Genomic DNA, 21,774 nt, shown 5'->3' with positions numbered 1-21,774 from the left:
TACCTGCATGGAATCGTCTCTGCCAGTGCTACCGCAACGGGATCTGTTGCCTTTGAAGCACAGTAGACTTTGACGTTGCCTGGTTCCTCCCAGGGTAGAGATGTTAATTATTGAAGATTAGGCACACACACAGGAGATGTACTATGTAGAATGGTCTGGCCTCGCCCGTTGTGGTAGCACTGACAGAGACCATTCCACGCATATAAAACAGCAACAGCGAAAAATCAGAAAATATATTTTCAAAACTTTCCTAAGGTTTGTCCTCTCTCGTATTAATTTATCATTAATATGGGTAATAGTAACAATATAATATTGGTGCTTATGCTAATTTTGCAAAAAAGTAGCATCATGTAAAGAAAATTACTTAGTTTTATTATTTTCTTGCAGGTGGGCAAGCTTCATTGGAGACAGAAATCAGTATAGTCCTCTTCAAATCAATTACATAATTTCAGATGAGAATAATGATGGCTTTGTTCCTTTGCAGATTAACACAGTTCCCTGCAATGAGACGTTTGATGTAGGTATCAATGCAAATATTTTCCATTATTTTATTTATTGGTTGGGATTGGGAGAGAAAAAATATCTGAAACTTAAGTTGAAAAAGGGGGGTAAAGGCGGTCAGGGGCATGATGCTGATCACATCACCCCACTCACGACCGGATCAAGAAAGTGTGGGGCGTTACCCCCACACCCCCTATACGCCTTCATGGCGTGGTGCTATGCACAGGGGAACACTTTACCTTTTTTTTAAGTTGACTGAAGCAGGAACAGGTATTAGAATGAAATATGTTTATTACAATGAATATTCAGTTTGAAAGAATGTAAAAGATGAAAATCAATTCCTTCATGTAGTCTAATTTATTTCAATTCCATGTGTTGTTGAATAATTAAATATATTATTGGTTAGGGTTGTTTTCCATAGGGACAATTACTTGTTGGTTACATTTGATACTGTGTATTTATACTGTCATATACAAGTGCTTTCTGGAAAGTAACTTGTGATTGTGGTTGCATGTAGTATAAAGGCCATGGAGCTATACTTGTGCAACAGTGTAGTGTGACTAGTGTTGCCAGATAAAAATTAGGACATATTGCCCCAAAATGTAGGACTTGAGGCTAAAATATACAGCATGAAACATCTCTTTTAGTAAGAATAAATAATTGGATGTGGTAAGAGCCAATGCACAGCATGACGTCTCTAGCATCAAATGAAACATAGGAATAAAAAATAACTTCAAATGTATTAGTAATATATGTGAAATACCCACAAAAATAAATTTCAATTTCAATAATCGTTCTGTTCTTTTTATATACTTTTCTAGATTTTTAATCCTTTTTTGTTTTGTAATTTCAAATGCATTTGTTTAATTCTCTCTTTTTGATTTAGAGAAAGACACAAGCATTGAAAGATAGTGAATATACACATTATAACTGCAAGAAAAAGCTTTTTTATATTACTGTTTATTGTAAAACTCATGTAATTAAATATCAGTATACAATTATTTGTACATTGCACAATATTAATCATAATTTAATTTACAATTATTCTTTGTTTGAAAAAAATATCCTCAAATCTCTTTAGAGTTAGGATAACAGATAATAGAGGTCAGTAATTTTCCATGACAAATTTTCATAAAATATTCCATTTTGGCATGTAATATTGTCTCCCCCCCCCCCCTCCGATTGAAAAAATCTGAATAGTATGAATTCAATTATATTGATTTTTTTTCATTCTGCAGGATGAAACCCCAGCATGCGGTTGTGTGGATTGTTTTGAAAGCTGTCCATCTGCACCATTTGCATACCTGCTAGAACTTGCAGATAAGGATGAAGAATTTCTGATAGCTGATTTCAATGGTATCTTATTGATCATGATTGTCATATTTGGATTCTGCTCATTGCTATTTCTTGGAATCATTATTGCCTGCCAGTTCAGAACAGCTCATAGTAAGTATCACTATAGGCACGTTTAGTAAAGGCAAATGAGTAGGCTGACTATAATATTTTGACTCCAAAACAGGACATCTCAAAGAGGTCAGTTACCCCCCTGAAAAATTGGTTAGGTCTAATTACAAAATTATTGTTGTTATTATCATATTATTACACTGGTATGCATTTTTATACTTTTTTCTTGCTGCTTTGATGAAATAGCTGTTCTTTATTAATTTGAGGTCACTGAATCCAGATCTGTTATTACTTTTTCGATATTAGCTCTGGTTTTGAGGAAATGAAAGAAAAAAGAATTCGGTATTACTATAATATACTATACATAGTGATTAAAATACAGACCAACTAAATGCAAAAATATTTCCTTGTAAGTGATAAGTGAAATAAATTTACATGAAATTTCTTCAAAATTTGTGTTGGAGTAATGTATGAGGTTTTAAACTAAGTTAAATCACTTGAACCCTGCGGCGTTTCGCACTTCTATTGTGAGATACGGAAGAATCTCTCATCAAACACCAACAGTAATCTGCCATCATGGCCTTATTCCACCGGCATTGGTACCTCTGTTCCATAACTTTAATGTCTTGGTGGAACCGCTCTCCCTGTTCTTCACTCAGTCTCCACAGAGATTTTCTGGGAAGTAAGTAACGTGACTGTGAAGAAAGTGAATCTTAACACTCATTCTACATCCCAAGTTCCTGAATGCCTGCAACATCTCTTGATAGTTCTCTGCTTTCACGTTGCCACGAAAGTTCGTAGCCACATTCATAAAAGCAACCCAGGCTGACTTTTCATCTTCAGTTGTGTGTCCAATGAAAGCAGTATCTTCCATGAGAGTCCGGATCTGTGGTCCTTCAAAGACACCTGCCTTCAATTTGGCTTCACTTTTATTTGCAAACTTTGACCTTAAATACTGAAAAGTGTTACCATCATCTGGAAGGGATGTCACGAACTGCTTCATCCGTCTGAGCTTGATGTGCAAGGGTGGTAGAAGTACATTTTCCCTAAGAAGGAGGGGAGGTCACAAAACATTTTTCTCTCCTGGCAACAGCTGTGTTCGTGTTGGCCATGCTGTAGTGTTTCAGTGATTGTACTTGTCTCTACCATTCCACTAGCAAAGAAAACAAAGGTATTTGGTGAACCAATTGCATTCCAAGTAGTATACCCAGTACTTTCAAGTCTCCACAAACAGTCCACATATGTTCACTGTACTTGATTTTTTAAAACAACTGAGTAGAACAAAACATGTTACGGGTCTTTCACAAAGAACCAAGAGGAAGGCATCATATTCGCCGCAACAAAGTACATATTGAGCAATAACATAACAAAACATTGCATGAATGAAAAATATGAAATGTTATTTCTTTAACATATATTTCTTTCTTTTGTAATATCAATGTAATTGACGCATTGAAACATTTTAAACATATCTTATTAAGAGAAAGTAAGGCTGTAATGTACACTTCAGATGTACGAGGGCAAATCAATAAGTCGGTTCCACGATTTTTTTTCACAGCAATTTATTGGTCAAACAAGACGACAATAGGTGTGCAGGAGTAGCAGTTCGTTACTTATTTTTCTACATATCCACCACCGACGACAATGCATTTTTCCCACCGTGACACCAATTTGGATATGCCAGTGGCATAGAACGTCATTCGCTGCTGCTGCAACGACTGCTGCACAGCATGTTGCACTTCACGATCAGACGAGAAGTGCTGGCCAGACAATGCCTTCTTCATAGGGCCAAAGAGGGCACCAGATCTGGACTGTATGGCATCGTTGACAGCTTGGATTCTGGTAGGCCTTGACACGTTCACCAGTCGTCCGGACCGCTCCTCGTCCGTGACACTGGTGCGACCGGCTTTGAACCGCTGACACCAATTCCTGATGGTTTTGCGGCACAGGACTTCGTCTCCATAAACGAGCTTCATCCTCGCGTGAATCTCCGTCGGTGTCTTGCCTTCAGCCCAGAAGAACAGTGGCACGGAACGCTGCTACTTGACCGTTGATGTTGGGTGGGTAGCCATGTTTGTCACTGCTGCCATCTGTGGAAGCGACAAAGGAACATTACAAAATCACTCATTAAGGCCTTGGGTCGGATGACATTTTCAGTACCCAAAAGTTCACCTTGGTGTGATTATCCAATCCTCTGCAAAAAAAATCGTGGAACCGACTTACTGATTTGTTCTCGTATTAGGAGTACTTTGAAAATTGGCTAATTTTCTAAAAACAGGAGCTAATATAAAAAATTAACGTTAGAGAAGCAAAATGGTTGCATACCAGTGTTATTATTATTAAGTATGGATCATATAAATGGTACATCATAAAATGAAATATGATCTCCCATAGTCAAAAGGTATTATTATTATTATAGTCTCCATCTGGTCACTTCTGTTAGTCATATGCTTAAGCTGATGTTTGTCTTTTGAGTTCGTGTCAAGATGCAGAAATTGAAATTCTTGTTGTATTGAAACTACATGTACAGTCATGGACACTTCTGGGTTGTAATGATCACATTATGTTATGGGGGATTGTTACAATGCCAAAGTGTCTGTGACTGTACAAGCTGATGCACTGCTCTGTAAATTACGGAACACACACAAAACAATACGACTTGTGACACAAGGTAACTTAAACAGTAAACCCCTGTCTTCTGGTATTTTAATAATATTGAAGGGACGACCAGGACATGCCTCTGAAATGGGACTGTCCCGGTCACAGCAGGATGTATGGTCACCCTACAAATGAGCAGAAGTCTTCTGAGTGACTTACATTGATGCCAGACTCTACATCACTACCCAGATTGCATTTTAAGAACAGTGAGGTTGTCTGTGCTGTTAAAACAATGGCCACTGTCATCTGCTTGTTTTCTTCTCCATGTACATGATTTTGGTTAACCCTTTAAGTGGGTGTGACGAATATATCCATCATGCCCACTTGTTATCTGCAGTGGGTTTGGTGTATATATGTGTCCTTGACATTCTCCGGCTAATATCACCTGTGTACAAGCTATGAACATGTTTATTTCACTATTGAGTTAGTTCACATTTCCACCATGAGATGCCACTCTTCAGAATGCCCATAATCACCATGAGATGGAGACACTACTTCCATGTTGGCACACTGCTAGATATGTTTATCTTACATACAATATACAATATGGTGTATAATCTGTGCTTGGAGTGAAGATGTGTGCCAATTCAGAAGCTGCGTGAATGAACCTTTTTCCTTAATTGATTTATTCAATTATGTTACGTTATATCACTTTTCTACCATTTTTAGCTAATTGCGATGATGATAGTAACAATGAGGATAAGTGATGATATGGTGAAGTTTATGAAAGGACTCTCAAAGAGAACACTCATGCCCAGGTTGAGATTTGAACCTCATGGCTTCTTTCATTTTGAAGTCTTGCATTTTCCACAATGGCTCAAATCAGTAAAAGCAGTTATCTTCTTTGTGTGTAGAAGAATGAGGAGTTGTAATTTTTAAAATTACCCACTACAGAAGAGTGGCATTTGCATTTGCAAGTTACACACTTAAGGGGTTAAAGAGATTCAGATTAATCAAATATTTTACCACTTGGTTATATTGAAGCATTTATGAGTTAGTTCCATAAAAAAAACATAATATATGTATGGCCTTGGGATGTGGTACATACATGAGATGAAATTTGTAGAAATTTAAGGTAAAAATGTAGGCTCAACCAGGACTCGAACCCATGTTTCTAGCATACTGTGCCATTGCTCTACCAATTGAGCTATTGGGCCAGCCCTGGTAGAGATAATTTGACACAGGCAAAACAGGGCTAGCTGGGTAGCTTAGTTGGTAGTGCAATGGCAGGGCATGCCAGAGTACTGACCATGCCATGGCATTCAAACTAAATCATTTTAGAACTATGTTCATTTCAAAGTAAACACACAAGCCTTGGTGTCAATGTTGACAAGACACAAGAAAATGAGCAGGCTGTACTGTGATACATACAGAAGTTGTACTGACTGGTGAGCCCAGATTTTGCAGTATTCTACCTATTTTGGTGGTCTGGTTGGACAAATTACCAACACTTGGACTAATGATCGTAAAACATTTAAAATTTAGTAGACTGCTGTACTTTTAAGCTGAACACCTTAATAAAAACTGTAAATGGGTTTACTATGCATGACGAAGTAGCCAAAGTATTATTAATATTATGAGGAACAAATATTGTCTTCTTTGTACAGTGTTAGAGCAGATGTTTTTGAATTGAACAGCAGCATAGAGCCATTGTCACATGCTTGACAATTTCAATATACAGTCAGGCACAAAAAAAATAGCAGTGCTCGTAAAAATTGCATGTTTAGCGTGATTTAATAATAACAATAACCTATGCTCAACCAAGACTAGTATAGGAGAAGGCTGGGGCCATACCTGATCATGTGATCCTTGACGAAAGCATGATGTCACCCGGCGAACAGATGGCTCCGCGACATGGTTTTGCAGCAGAAACAACACAGAAATTATGAACAAAAAGAACCGTAATTATGCCCAGAAGTTAATTGGGAGTGAATACACAGATTTACTTAGGATCAGACATAACGTATGTCCTTACAGTTGGATTATACAGCCATTAACGCACATATTTTTTTCAGTAGTTTGTCGTCACATTTCTCTGTGAAACATTAGGTTTTATGTAAAATTGGGGTAACCTAGTAATGCGTTTTATTATGGCAGAAAGAAAAATATATAAATATGTTGAATGCGTAAAATAATAATAATAATAAATTATGCGGACTTACCTATTGTTATACTTATGAAGTCATTTGTTTTAGAGGTGAGGAAGGAGCTGTTTCACTTCAACATTTTCAATTTGTTGACTTCGCTTCTGCTATTAATATTCACTTCTTCATTAACTTTCCTCATTCGGATTACAGTTCTGAGTCTTATGAATCTTTGACCAACACTTGGAGGAATATGTGTAAGTTCCGTGTGTATTATGTCACAAAAACGTTTAACAACTTTCGACCTTAAACGAAAATTTTTAAGGCCATGGAATTGAAGAAAGTGGAGGTTCATTTTCTTTATGCCGGTAAAAAATGAATCAGAGGGATGTGAAAGTTCTTCTCTAGATAAGAAAGACAGCCAGTTATGTGTCTCCTCAGACGAACTCTCTGCTTCTGCATTCGCTCCTAATTCTGGGTGATTTCTATGGTCTTTGAATGGTATATACCCTGCTATAAGAGGCGCAACCACGAATTTTTGTCTGGGGGGGGGGGCAAATACCAGGATAAATGTACCAATGATAATAGTAGTAGTAATAATAATAATAATAATAATAATAATAATAGTGTTAATAATAATAATGTTATTAAGTAACATTGTTATTATTGATTTGCTTTATTTTACTTCTCTTCATGTGCCACTTTTGGTTAATTTGCGAAGATGGGGATAAGTGATGATATGATGAAATTGATGAATGGACACTCACAAACATCCATGCCCAAGCTGGGTTTCGAATGCAGGTCCAACATCATTATTATTATTATTATTATTATTATTATTATTAGTATTAGTATTATTATTATTAGTATTAGTATTAAAGACTATTACCCTCGTAAATTATGCAAAAAAGGGGGTAGAAGTTGGTGCTAAAGCATTTGTGTTCGAACAAACGATTTGAATTATTTTTTCAACACGTTCAATTTCACATTAATAATGGAAAACAAGCACACAAACTATTTTTGAAAGACAGAAAATGCTTGATAAATGCATTCCAAATATAATTATTTTTTACATTAACATGTATAACTTTCATGCACGATATATGTTTCACACATATGCAACATGGAGGGACGTAGATTGTGTATGTATTCAAAGTTTCTTTAATACATATTATATACAACATATATTGGTTGCCTGCGGTGGCTCAGTCAGTAACGCGTCTGACTACCATGCTAAAGGTCCCGGGTTCGATCCCCGGCCGGTTCAAATCCGGGAACTTTTCTAATGATGGAAGTGGCCCCGGCGCCCGCCCAGTGTCGAATAACATGGGTACCTGGGGGAAACCCTGGGGGATCACATCACCCCCACTCACGACCGGATCAAGAAAGAGTGGGGCGTTACCCCCACACCCCCTATACGCCTTCATGGCGTGGTGCTAAGCACAGGGGAACACTTTACCTTTACTTTTTATACAACATATATTATTAAATACATTACACAAACAATTCATCCATCTCATAATAAAGCAACAGCAAAAATTACATAAATTGTCTCTCAAATGTGCACGCTCCCTTTCCTCAAAACAATTGTTCTTGCATTTAAAAGCAAAATCAATTAACAAGTCTTATTTCTCTGTCTGGAAATTTACAATGCATTACAGAGAACAACAATATATACTGCGGGTGAAGCGAGCAAGAAAATTTCTTTCCGTATGGGGTAAAAGCTCAGCTGGATTTTGTCTGCCCATGACGTCACACCCTGGCGGGTCACGGAAATGGGCGTGTCTGACCCCAGCCTCTTCCTTCTAGTAGTCTTGATGCTCGACAGCCCTCGAAGGGCCTTGGCCTATCTCCCGACTGCCAGTCTCCCTCCCACAATCCTACCTAGAGGTGTGGAGTTCTTCAACCGGTAATGGGGTGCAGTGGGATCAGCATGTCGAACCCTCAGCCATTATAGAATATATCCGAGACCAGGTTATGCTAATTTCTCGTAGTTTCCCAATTTCATCATGATGGTGGTTTGCCACCAGTCCTATAGACAGCACGAAAACCTACAGACTTAACCCATACCATCCTGCAATCGGAGTCCAAAGCACAATGCCTTAGACTGGACGGCCACGGAGGAGAACGATTTAATAATCATAATTTTTATGCACCCTGTATGCGACCATGGCTCCACCCTTGCTGTGGTTAGGTTCACAAGCTCGCAACAAAATAAATTTGTTTTCTATATCGTTCAGTTGCCTGAAAATCACATAATTCTTAGCAGAGCACAAATGCAGTGGTGCTATTTTCTTGTGACTGACTGTATATGCAGTTGTGTGTGTTCAGTTGTGAAATATTTTATTTCTCTATAGTGAAACATCGCTTTCTGTACTGCTTTTTGTTTACAAACATTGTATTTGGTTCTTTCAGAAGTTACCAGAGCAGATGCATTACAAAATGGAGGATCACCATCATGTTGGGAAAAAGTTGGAGCAGGGGTAGAAGTTGGCCTTCAAAATATCTTTGAGCAGTGGGGAAAAAGTAAGTATATTATTATTGTCATTAATGTTGTTTATTTCTTTCTTTTGACTTCAATTTAATTTGTAATTTGTGTGTTCTCTCTCTTTCCTTCCTCCCAGAGAGAAGAAGAGAGAGGGACTGAGATTGATTGACTGACTGATTGATTATCAATTACATTCATTATAGTAGAAGCCATAAAGATCCAGTCAGTTCTGCCATGCAGGAGACCTTGATTCCAAACATGTAGCCAGGGGGGATGGCTAAGGTGGCCTAACCCCCCCAAGAAACCCACAAATATCTAATTTAAATAGTGTGTAGTGGTAATTATCTGAAAAAAGTTTAGTGTTGGACAGGAAAACCAGGTTATAATTTTATATTCTACCATTTAATCCAAACAATAAATGGATCCACAGATCTCAAAATGTATAGTTTTCTTTGTGAGAGGTCACACAATATAAACTTCGAGTAAAATTTGGCTCTACCTTTTAGTCTCTTTTTTTAACAGAATGTGCAAACGTTAATAACAAATATAATAACTTTGAATTTCAGTACACTAACTGTACAAAATATAAGAAAAATAATGGACAGCAATGTTTGATATTCACTCATACAGTGGATCAAGTATCAAAGTCTATCCATCTATATAATAATAATAACAATACATTTGGAATTAAAATTGGTTTATTTTTAATAACATATAATTGTAAAATAATAATTATAACAGTGATAATAATTATTATTGTCATTATTATTTATACTAATCAAGTTTTATTAGTGGCCTGCCCCTTCTACAAATATTTCTGGCGATGCCTGTGCTGATAAGTGATGAGCCCCCCATCCCGAAATAAATTCCTGGCTACGGGGCTGCTTGGTTCAACTCCCTGGGTGAGCATTCTTGTTATAAAGCAGTTTTGGAGTTCACCTATGGCTGGTTCGCTCAACGCGCGTTAAATTTTAAAGAAGCGTTAAATCAAGTTGAGGCATTTCTCCAACCTTCGTTAAGGCTAACAGACCTCTAATGTCGTCGTTAAATCTAAAGGCACTCTTTTGCTTCATTAAAGTGCTTAACAGCGCGTTGTGTTGCGTCGGAAATAAGATGGTGATATTGCGTATGCCAGCTGTTGTGTTGAAAGGTTATCCCAAACCGATTTGGACACATTATTTGCATACCATCGCAAAACATACACTAGTTCGATTTCTTTCTACAGCAAAAATTATTTTCCCATTTCGAATTTCATATTATAAATTCGTACTGCAAATCAGAAATCTCATGTAAGTTAAATGAGAAATATTGTATCAATGTACTTTTAAAAGTTTTGTCAATAATGGCATCGTGATCATCACACATTATTCAAATTTTATTAATTTCGCCTGTCTAGCCAAAAATATATGCTTATAGTTAATTATACGAACTTGATGTTTTTAAAATACATATTGGGCTTCCACCTTCAATGCACTGTAACCATACACACAAAATATCGCATGCCTTTTAAAAATAATGTAACCTTCTTTTACATATTTCAATTTGTATAAGGTGAAGTTATTCACCAAAATATTCGGTGTAGTCGTCCACGCCGTTTTCCAGTGGATCACATAGAAACTGGAGAAAGTCGTGGTTTCTTGTGTTTATGCTTATGTCTGCTTATAACTACCATTCCAATTTTATGTTGATTTTTAAACTGAAAAATGTCAGAAAATAAGAGATAAAATTAAAATGAAGCAACTATTCTAGAAATAGGCAATACACGTCCTGTTCTCTCATTTAATGTAAAATAAATTTGTGACATTACACAATGTAGCCTGCAATCTTTCAAAGTAGTAGGGAATTGTTCCTTCGAACTTTTCAAATTATTATCCACCTACTCCAATTAACATAATGGGAAAAAATGATTTTGCAGTGACGAGAATGCTCGACACAAATGTTCATCATTCTATATTCTGAATCACAAGCGGCTAGGGACAGCTGTAGTAAACTGGAGATGCTAAAAGCACCAAAGCTGACCTGCCTAACCTAACCAAGTACAGAAATAAAGAAAACCTGCCTAACCTAACCAAGTACAGAAATAAAGAAAACTTGCCTAACCTATTTACTTATTTAGCTCGTACCTGTATGTAAGTACTGTAGAATAAAACATATTGTTTAATATAATGTGAGTCTTAATATAATCACAAAATCAAAACAATTATTATGCAGTATATTGAAAATGGGCTGACATATAATGGTGCAAATGGAAATTAAATCGTAATCATAACAAACTGAAAGAGCACTTAAAAATTGAAAAAAAAATGTAGTTTCGTGCATGGACATTGTAAAAGTATGCATATTTGTTTGTAAAACACACTACCACGCATTCGGAAATTATTCTTTGCACGGTACGTTCGTACAAGTGGTGAGGATACTGTCTAACAGTGTACTTGTCCTTTTTACCATTTATGATAAATCAAATATAAAATATCGTATTGTATTATATATTTTTTGTTTGAAAAATATTTGTACGAAACAAAAACACAACGATTCAGAAACGCCCCTTGTACATATGCATGAACGGTAATCATACTGGTGAACATTCTACGTGCCTTCTTTTTTTGTCAGTGATTTGTCAGGAAACAGTAGATTTCTTGTTTGCAATGCCACATTCACATCAATCCCAATAGAAGTGACTTGAAATATTTACATATTAATTAATTGCCATGGCACAGTAAGTTAAGTTATGCATGGTGTACATTTCGTGAAATGTTCTCTTTCGTTGAGGTAAATTATTATAGCAAACACACGTTCATTTTGCCTCTTTTGCAAGGCCATTTTCATATAATTAAATTTATCAAACTTCAAACAGATTACCCTAACCTAGAACAGTAGTTTTTATTTATATATTTATGATCTTGTATTGGCAGTCGGTAGGCACTCATTTAAATCTAACTTACAAAATTACAATGTAACTGTTAATCCTAATACATAACATTTTCGGTGTGCGGACGTAAATACCTAACTAACATTCATTTCCTAAACATATATTTATGTGTTACACATTACTTTATTTATTTTTGTTCCTGGGATATCATACAAAAAATCCCAAATCCGCTTATGCACAGTCTACTGTCCACGGTGCAACTAATGAAAACGTTGCATTTCTCGTATCAAAGTATGAGAATAGCAAGGCATCAAAGCAAAACGTCTCTAACATGTCGTTAGTTAACGGGCGTATAAAATCGCTTGAGCGAACATTAAAAGTTTAACAGGCTGCTAAGATTTTAGTGGTGCGTTAACTATCAACTCATTAAGAACGTTTTAAAGATGGTTGAGCGAAGCGGGCACTAGTCTTTGAGTAGCTGGTGGTAATCCTGAGGGTTTGAATGTGGACAGAGCATGGTGGTGACCACATCACATAAGAAAAAAGTCCAAGATCGTAAATATGTGTGGCCTTACATCCACATTTCCCTGAATGCCTTTATGGCAAAGTGCAATAAGTGGGACTTCGCCTTATAGCAGTGTATGTAACAGATATTGCTAACCCTGTATTCTAGAAATAAAAGGCTCGCTCAGTGGTGAAGTGCATTACGTGATTGCCTTTCAATCTTTGCACTGAAGTTTCCAGGTTCGGTCTTGGCCTTGAAATGGGTATTCTTTGCGAGTGTCAAATAATCAGTTTCATCTGATCATAATTCATCCTCATGATTGACAAAACATTGATAGATTGCTTTGATACAGTTCCAATGGAAAATTTTTATTTATTTTTATATTTGTTTTACATAATGTGAACTACTTTGAATTGTTATAATTTTCAAGTACGGTATTGGTGGAAATTCGCAAGAGTATCTGCAGCAGGGGTGCCCACAGGGAGCATTCATGATGCACCTGCGTCATGGGAATTTTTGGGGGGAACAAAATTTTATAGTTTAGCTACCAATTCTACATATCTTCACACAAAAATGGGGGGGGGGGGGTAATTTCGTTTGATTGACTTGTTGATTTTTGGTTATGGTCATTATGTACAGTTTTTATACCTACCTGTGAGTGATCGCTGTGATGGGATTGAAATGAGACACCACCTCTTATGCCTTTAGAATCGGTTTGGAAGGGGGTACTTACTGCGGAAACATCTTGAGTCCGATAGTTTAAAAGTGGTGCAAAATGACGAAATTAACAACAACTTTGCAACAACTTTGCAATGTCAGAAGTTATAATAAACGTAAAGTGTTATTTCAATCAATGTCAAATATACATGTGAATGTCCATATTGTAAACAATATCTAAAGTAACCATATATTGTTTAAATATGTCTGTATTATATCATTCTGCAAATTTTGTCTGACCAAAATAATTGATGTACATAATTGGGCATAAAGGGAGGGGGTGAGGATGTTCTATCTTGGGGGGGGGAGTGCATCATAGACCTTGGAAGGGATGGGGACCCCTGATCTGCAGTGGTGTTGTTATTGGCTCAACCCTACTAAATAGAATATATTTTGCTAATATAAATAAAACTTTAAAAAATCTGATGCTTTGCCAGCTTACCTCCAGCATTTCAGTGTTAAAATGGGGTTTATCAACAAGCAGAGACACTGACTTGTCAAAATTATTGGGGGGCTCTGATCACTGAAATAAATTAATGAATGACTCACTCCCTCCCTTTTTTAAGTTTTGGCCTCAGTGTCCTGAATCTCGTAAAAGCCAATGAATTCCTCAAAAATATCAAAATTTTTATTCACAGTTCGAATGCAGAATGTCAATTGTTCACGGATGGATATGTCACAAGTTTCGGCAACCATAATTTTAATATCTGCTACCACGGAGCGCAAAACAGGTCTCCCTAATATATCAACGATCTCGTTCAGAATGTCATGTGAGAGTCATTTGTAGCCCGAACTCAAATCTACTCCCCTAGTTCATGCACATCGTCTTTTGAAACTGTTTTTAGTAAAAATGTTAACAATACTCATAATTATATACTTAGTATATAGTAATAAGTCATGTTTTTCTGTCTCTGGTCATAGCCCCCCCAAAGTTGATGGTTTAAAGTTGATGGTTTAAAGTTGATGGTTTAATGGTCTCAGCCCCCAAAGTTGATGGTCTAGAACATTTCAAATATGTATTTAAAGTTATGTTCATGTGGCACAATTCAGAGTAAACTTTAGAAGAGAAGCAAAATAATATATTAGATCCTCTTAAGCAAAATTATTTGGGGGCTCTGCCGCCACATCGTTAACATTGGGGGGCTCGAGCCCCCCCAAGCCCCATGGAGTTGGCGCCTATGTCAACAAGTGAAGGATGTAGGAGGAGCATGAGTATATTGTTTTTAAACCCCATTTTAACCTTGACAATACTGGTGGGAAGCTGACAAAATGTCAGATTTTTAACAATTTTATTTATATCTGTGATGTGTTTCTTTTAGGATTTCTACCTACAGACAGGTACAACTGGTGGCAAAAGTAATAGTAGGCATATTGGCCATCACTATTTTAATTAATTTTTCCACAATGAGATATCATAATTGAAGTAAAGATGTCAGTAAACCTGAAAACATCTGCTTCTCATCAACGGAATTCCATTTCTTAAAACACAGGATGTAGAATAAAGAAGAATGAAAATAATGCTGGACAATTTGTCTACTATTATTTGTGCCATTAGCTGTACAAGAAACATGTTCTGTTCAGTGCAAGGTGTTATAAGTTATTTATGTGAGTTATAGTGTATTGTTACACATATTAAGCTTTCATCTTTCAATTCTCTTGCAGCATGTGCATCCAGACCATGGTTTGTTCTTTTCATCGGCTTTTGTGTTGTGATAGGACTAGCCCATGGTGTTGCATTCCTGGAAATCACTACTGACCCCATTGAAATTTGGGCAGCACCAGAAAGTAGATCTCGTGTGGAGCGAAAATACTTTGATTCACGTTTTGAACCTTTTTACAGAACAGAGCAGATTATTCTGACATCAGTTGGACTAGACTCTGTAAGTAATGATATGTTACATACATTTAAGTTTATTGAAACTTTATTCTACTTGCTTGAAATGCTAGAAAAAATGTTATGGATATTTCTGTTCTAATTATTATTTTAATGTTATACTTGCACATAATACTACCAATAAAATATCTAGAAGCAAAAATGTTTTTAGTAACCATCCATTTTTGGAATTGCTAATACTTATAAATACAGGAATTCTAAGACCAAGATATAGCCACAATAAAATTTATGCAGTATTTCCTTTATGTGAAATTGTTTTAACTTGTTGTTTTTCGTAAAAATCATACGTTACTAATTGACCTTTTTTTGTTACATGTTATGTAATGTTTCTTTGTACTTTGTAATTATGCTTGATAATATTCTAGTGGTAAAATTTTCTTTTCTGTTTCAGTTTGACTATAATGATTACACTTTTGGACCTGTATTCCATAAAGAATTCCTGAAAGAAGTGTTTAAGCTTGAAGAGAGAATTCGTTCTGTAAGTTGAAAACCTTATTTCTAAATATGTACCTGATGGACAATGAACTACAATCATTTTATAGTCATTGGTATCATACTCAGAAAAGAGGGGAGGGATGTGGGAGATGCTATCTGCCAGTTAAGAAAATTTTCATAAAGTATTCCCCAAGATAGGATAATTTGGATAACCATCTCCCCCCACCTACTGCTGTCTGTCTCCATGTTGATCCATACAAGCATCCCCTTCCTATCCCCAAACTCGACCAAGCATCCCCCAGCTTTCCACTTTGAACACTGTTTGGGCCCGTTCTAAAAGTTGCACGAGTTTAACACGTTAAACAAATTATGGTATCTGGCTATCCCATAAGTGCTTCCATGCATTTCGTGAGGTTCATTATGCTGTCCCAAAAGTCGCATTCCATGCGTTTCGTGCAAGAACTAGATTCACCAAATGCACGGGCCAGGAGGCTGGTTTGTTCGGTGAGAATCATCTGCTGCTTGCAGACAACTGCACTAGTTTGGAAAATGTATTATAATTTTAACAGATAGCAATATGAAGCAACATGCACAAGATGCCTTAACTGTTCTTAGAATGTGATTAAAATGAGTAACAGTATCCACAGTAAAGTTTATTTCTGCCATAAGGACATGCCTTCCACTAGATGCCATATGGAAACTTTCTCTAAACAAAACGCTGCGCCTGCGCTTTTGCCAGATTCATGAGCCCAGTTATTTTTGTTAAATGTGTTCATTTTGTTAAGACTTTCGGAACACACCGTTTGCTAGTTAGTTGAAAGACCAGAACTGAGAATATTACATCCATCACTTTGCCACCATTCTAACGATTGCTCTCCCCCCTTTATTGTTTAAAACTGTAGTGAAAATTTCTCAATGGGCTAACAATGAGAACTGTGCACATAATTTTATTATTGGTTCGTTCAATACTAGTATCTTATGAATACAATATGTTATTTGAGAAACAGAGGGATGGAACTCCATTTTATCAAATTTACAGGAGAAGGGAAGGTATTCTTAGGAATATGCCTGACTCTTAGAGAATCAGTTAATAGGAGATACGTGACTCCAGCTTACTGCTAAGGATTAGAAGTGGATATATCCAAATAGAGCTCTTCAGAGGAGTTTATTTAAACATAACTGAAAACTGAATTTTTGTAGTTCTGTTCCTCTGGTTTTCATATGATGAAATGATAATGCAAAATGTTATTTCTATATTATATAATGTATATATTTAATTTTAAATTAATCCTTTTCTCACCTCTAACCATGGGTGTATTTAAGATTGGAGAGGGGTTCAATGGGTCCAATCCCCTTCCCTTTTGGTTTAGTAAAATTACTAAATTACCTGTTCTATCTACTTGTTCATAAAAATTTCTTTGGACTTTTTTATTTTCTTAAATTTGAGACGTATAGGACAAGATATAGATGGGCAGAAAATTACGTAATTCCACACATCAGATGGGACTACAGACCAATGTCTGCAATTTCCTGAAAGTTCCGGAATTTCTGCAATAAGAAACTACATTAGGACTGTCAAATCAGTTATATTTTTTACCCTCGTGTCTTCTTAAAGAAATTGTGTTTTTAGAAACACAGTGCAAGAAAACCAGGTAAACATTGTAGCATTCTCAAGTTGTTTGACACAAGATGCACAGAAAAGTATCAATACTAAGTAGCATGACTTCGTGACTACATATACACAACTTTGTCGGGTCCAGCAAATCCCTCCCACCTTGCTCCCCAACAAGCTTCCGGTCAGCAGTGCCCTGGATTTTCACTTATGAACTAAAGCAACCTTAATCATACCAAAAGTTGAACCTCCCCTACGTGAACTCCATGCCTCTAACACAACTAGTTACAAGAGCATGAAGGCACTGCTGGACCTTTCGCTGATGTCAGAGCAGCTGTTTCTAAATTTTCCTCTCCTTTTAAAAAAACAAACTATAATCTTTCAAAATCTGAATTACATATGTTTAGAATTCCTTGTAGAACATTCACATGAAACTTCGTGTGGTTTCCTTTCACTGTTGTTTTTAGATATTATCAATACTTTAATAGACTTATATAGCCACAACACTATTGATAATATCCAGAAAACAGTGAAAGAAATTAAGCAAACCACGTGAGATTTCATGTAAATGCACTTCAGGGAATTCTAAGAATTTGTAATTTTTCAGATTTGTAATATAATAGCAGTTTTTCGAAAGGAAGGGTCTAGCTGAACCTTAAGGTTACAAAATGTAATTTTTAAATCTGTTTTTGTTGATAAGGTATGTCTAATATTTGTATGTTTATTCTATTCTTGTATTATGTTTTATATTTGTATGTTTATACTATTCTTGTATTATGTTCTATATTTGTACCAATGACTACAACTATTGCATTATTGTAATGCTTAATGATGAATAAACATATTGATATTGATGGATGGAAATAAATACCCTGCTTATCAACTCTTTCCTTTCAGTTAGGTAAAGAGGAAGGCAACTCTCTAGAGAAAATATGTGTAGCTTCTTTGGCAACTGATGCTGGTGGAGCTAAAGATGTGTCTGAATGCACAGTGATGAGCATCTATGGCTACTATGGGAATGACCTTGCTTACTTCAATCGACTAGCAGAAAATTCTGAGTACGGTTATTTGGATGTTATTTTGAATTGTATATGGTAAGCTCATCTCTTTCTAATAGTCTAACTTATTTGCTTTGATATTTCAAAATGTAATTTATTCATTATTTTTTTAAAAATAAACAAGATGGGACAGATTTACTGGATTAGTTTTCTGTTGGTATGAAAGAGCCATGTTGATCCAGTTATACAGGGTGTCTGAAAAGTAATAGCACAAACTGACACAGGTGAAAGTACACGATAATAGAAGCAAAAAAGTCTCAGTAAACATGGGTCTGCAAACGAGCCGTTTTCGAGATAATCGCAAATGTGTGATTACAAGCCGCCACTGACTTCATTGTTTGTAAACGTCGTCCTAGTTGGTAAAATGCTAATAATACAGTAATAAAAGTGATTGGAGATCTCATTGCTTTTATTGAACATTCTACTTACATTAACAAACTTTAGTATGTTACATGTTACAATTACTGTACACTTGTACCTGTTAAAGGAGGTGTTCAAAGTGTCGTCCTTGCATCTGGTTCCATTGTAAGGTTCCATTTTCACTATGCGTTACAGCACAACTGATGTGACTCCCACAGTACAAATAGACTGTGTACTGATTGTATCCATCCTGTTTGATTACAACGCCACCTCTCGGAAATATTCTGTTTTGTAAACAAAGAGCAAACCTCAGGCTGCGCAAGGAGTAAATCACTCAGTGATTACAAAATACAATCAATGACAACTTGTAACCACACATTCACACACATTATTAGCATTTTACCAACTAGGACGACATTTACAAACAATGAAATCAGTGGCAGCTTGTAATCACACATTCGCGATTATCTCGAAAATGGCTCGTTTGCAGACCCATGTTCACTGAGACGTTTTTGCTTCTATTATAGTGTACTTTCACCTGTGTCAGTTTGCGCTATTACTTATGAGACACCCTGTATAAGAAGAGGATTTAATAGGTCCAAACCCTTCCCATTGGTTTAATAAACGTTTTGCATTAATTGAATGATCTGTTAGTCCTTGTGCACTGTAGCTACAGTCCCGTGCGAATTAATCGGAACAACATATTTTTATGCATGATAGTCTCAAACTTGACTATAGTTTCATGATGATGAATCTATGACAAATCGTGTATACAAATTATATAACAGAAAGAAGAACATATTAGCTTTAAGAAATATTATGAATATGTAATTTATTGTGTCTGAATAGTGTAATTGGTGAATTAGGGTATAAGTACAAAAAATACATAAAGTGTGTAGTTATTGTCGTATTTCAATTAATTTGCACGGGACTGTATGTGTGTGTGAATTTGCCCACTAATAAATGTATGAACCTTGAGAAAATATTTCAAATAAAGTAGGCCAATCAGAAATAAGGTCTACAGTCCCATGCAAATTAATTGAAATACGATAATAACTACACACGTTATGTATTTTTTGTACTTATACCCTAATTCATCAACTACACTATTCAGAAACAATAAATTACATATTCGTAATATTTCTTAATAGCTAATGTGTTCTTCTTTCTGTAATATAATTTGTATTACACAATTTGTTATAGATTCATCATCATGAAACTATAGTCAAGTTTGGGACTCTTATCATGCATAAAAATATGTTGTTCCGATTATTTCGCACGGGACTGTATAATCAATGAAGGGTGGAAAACATTCTTTCTGAGTGGTAATGGGAACACTTATAACAATCTGTAGAAATTTAATTAAAACTCTGTGTGATTTTTTTACCCCATTATTTGCTTCCAAATTGTAATTCCAAAGAAAACATGATTTCCAAGATTGGCAATGTATGAGGCACAAAGTCTTGCAAACATCCTAAATGCATTGATCGATATTTCTAGAAAATTTGACAATTTCATGAGGGACCCAGGTTCGGTGAGCTCATGTTTGCCTCTTTGAATGTGCTCAAGACAAGCAACATGAGGTATACAATGTATGTGGAATTCAATATATGGTTTGGCATAATTTAATATTATATTTTCTCCAGGAATAATTATGGAGAAGGATGCCTAGCACCGTATGGAGGGCCGGTAGATGTAAATGCTGCATTAGGAGGCTTTTTGGAGAATAATCAGCAACTGAGTGGCTTCATACACTATGAACATGCAACTTCAATCATTTTAACTTTCCTAGTTCAGAATCACTACAATAAAACACAACTAGAACCAGCTTTGAAGTGGGAAAAAAGGTAGGTTGCTAAGTTAAACTATTTAAATAAATAGAACTACTAATTCTCAGTTCAATTCAACATGTATATTTTCTATACAGATTAGCAATGCTCATGTTACAACCATGGGGAATTTGTAAAATTTGGGACATAGGCTATCCTTTGTTTTGGACCATGCTGACATCATCATCATTGTTATTATTATTATCATTATTTATTATTATCATTATTAATAATAATAATAATAAATGTTTTGCTATCATGGTACTTCACTTCCACTAACTACACCCAATTTAAGAGGGAATTAACAAAATTCTTATTATGACATTGTTTTTTTCAATAAATGAATTTCTAAATTTATAAATATTAAATTACATAAATTGTAAACAAAGAGAGTTCGGTTGTACAGAAAATGGAATTATACTATTTATATTATCATGTATGAAGTATTCACTATATGCTATTATTGTGCCTAAATGATCATTAATCGGTTCTGTATATATATTGCATTCTTCCATGTTGTATAAGTTACATATTTACTTTTACATTTTATTTTTACACTGAAAAATTTTCTTCGCTTATTATTGTGCTTGCCTTAAATATTGTATGTAATTTCACTCCCATAGTGTATTCTTCCTTTATTTGGATTTCCTTCATGTAGAAGTTCTTCAAATCATTGCTGTAATTCTTGTCTATAATTGTATTAATATTTTATTAGTGTATTTGAATTTCCTTCTTGTAGTAGTTATTAAAATCATTACTGTAATCCTTGTCTAAAATTGTATTAATATTTTATTACTGTATGTATTGTTATATGACTATTTCCATACCTATGGACATGGGTCAACAGAAATAAAGAATATGAATATGAAGAATATGAATATGAATAAAAAAAGGTAAAGTACTCCCCTGTGCTTAGCACCACGCCATGAAGGCATATAGGGGGTAACACCCCACACTTTCTTGATCCGGTCGTGAGTGGGGGAATATGAATATGAATATGTATTAATAACATTTGTAAACTTTAAAATATAGACACATCTGATTAAAAATTATTCATTAAAAATTGATAAAACAGCCCAGCTGGAATTGTTTCCAATTTGTTCCGATAGCCAATATGAGTTTTTAGATGCACTATCGGAACCAATTGGTCAATTGTAATGAATTGGTTTCTATTGGAAAGTATTTTATTGTTTTCAATATATTGCTTATGAAAAATTCTTATCTATACAACTGTAAATGCAATGGAGAAATCCTATAAAACAATTAAAATAAATCTCTTGATAAAGCATGTGGAATTTATAACTTAGAAAAAACTTTCACATACATTTTTTTTCAAACATATGAACGTCATTAAATCTGT

The 21,774-nt window shown here is 35.4% G+C and overlaps 1 protein-coding gene across 1 annotated transcript in view; it reads left to right on the top strand.

Moving 5' to 3' along the window:
* LOC145982011 (NPC intracellular cholesterol transporter 1-like) overlaps positions 1 to 21,774 on the top strand; it is a 92,314-nt gene that overhangs the window by 14,080 nt on the left and 56,460 nt on the right. Inside the window, exons 5-11 of the mRNA XM_083115557.1 lie at positions 388 to 517; positions 1,740 to 1,947; positions 9,063 to 9,173; positions 14,889 to 15,106; positions 15,512 to 15,598; positions 18,065 to 18,261; positions 20,232 to 20,432. Of these exons, the coding sequence (XP_082971683.1) occupies positions 388 to 517; positions 1,740 to 1,947; positions 9,063 to 9,173; positions 14,889 to 15,106; positions 15,512 to 15,598; positions 18,065 to 18,261; positions 20,232 to 20,432 (1,152 nt within the window). The remainder of the gene's footprint in view (positions 1 to 387; positions 518 to 1,739; positions 1,948 to 9,062; positions 9,174 to 14,888; positions 15,107 to 15,511; positions 15,599 to 18,064; positions 18,262 to 20,231; positions 20,433 to 21,774) is intronic.

Source organism: Lepisma saccharinum, chromosome 30, assembly GCF_977018435.1.
Source record: "Lepisma saccharinum chromosome 30, izLepSacc3.1, whole genome shotgun sequence".
Lineage (NCBI taxonomy): Eukaryota > Metazoa > Arthropoda > Insecta > Zygentoma > Lepismatidae > Lepisma > Lepisma saccharinum.
The sequence above is the reverse complement of the archived record's forward strand: the minus strand, read 5'-3'. Positions and strand labels throughout refer to the sequence as shown.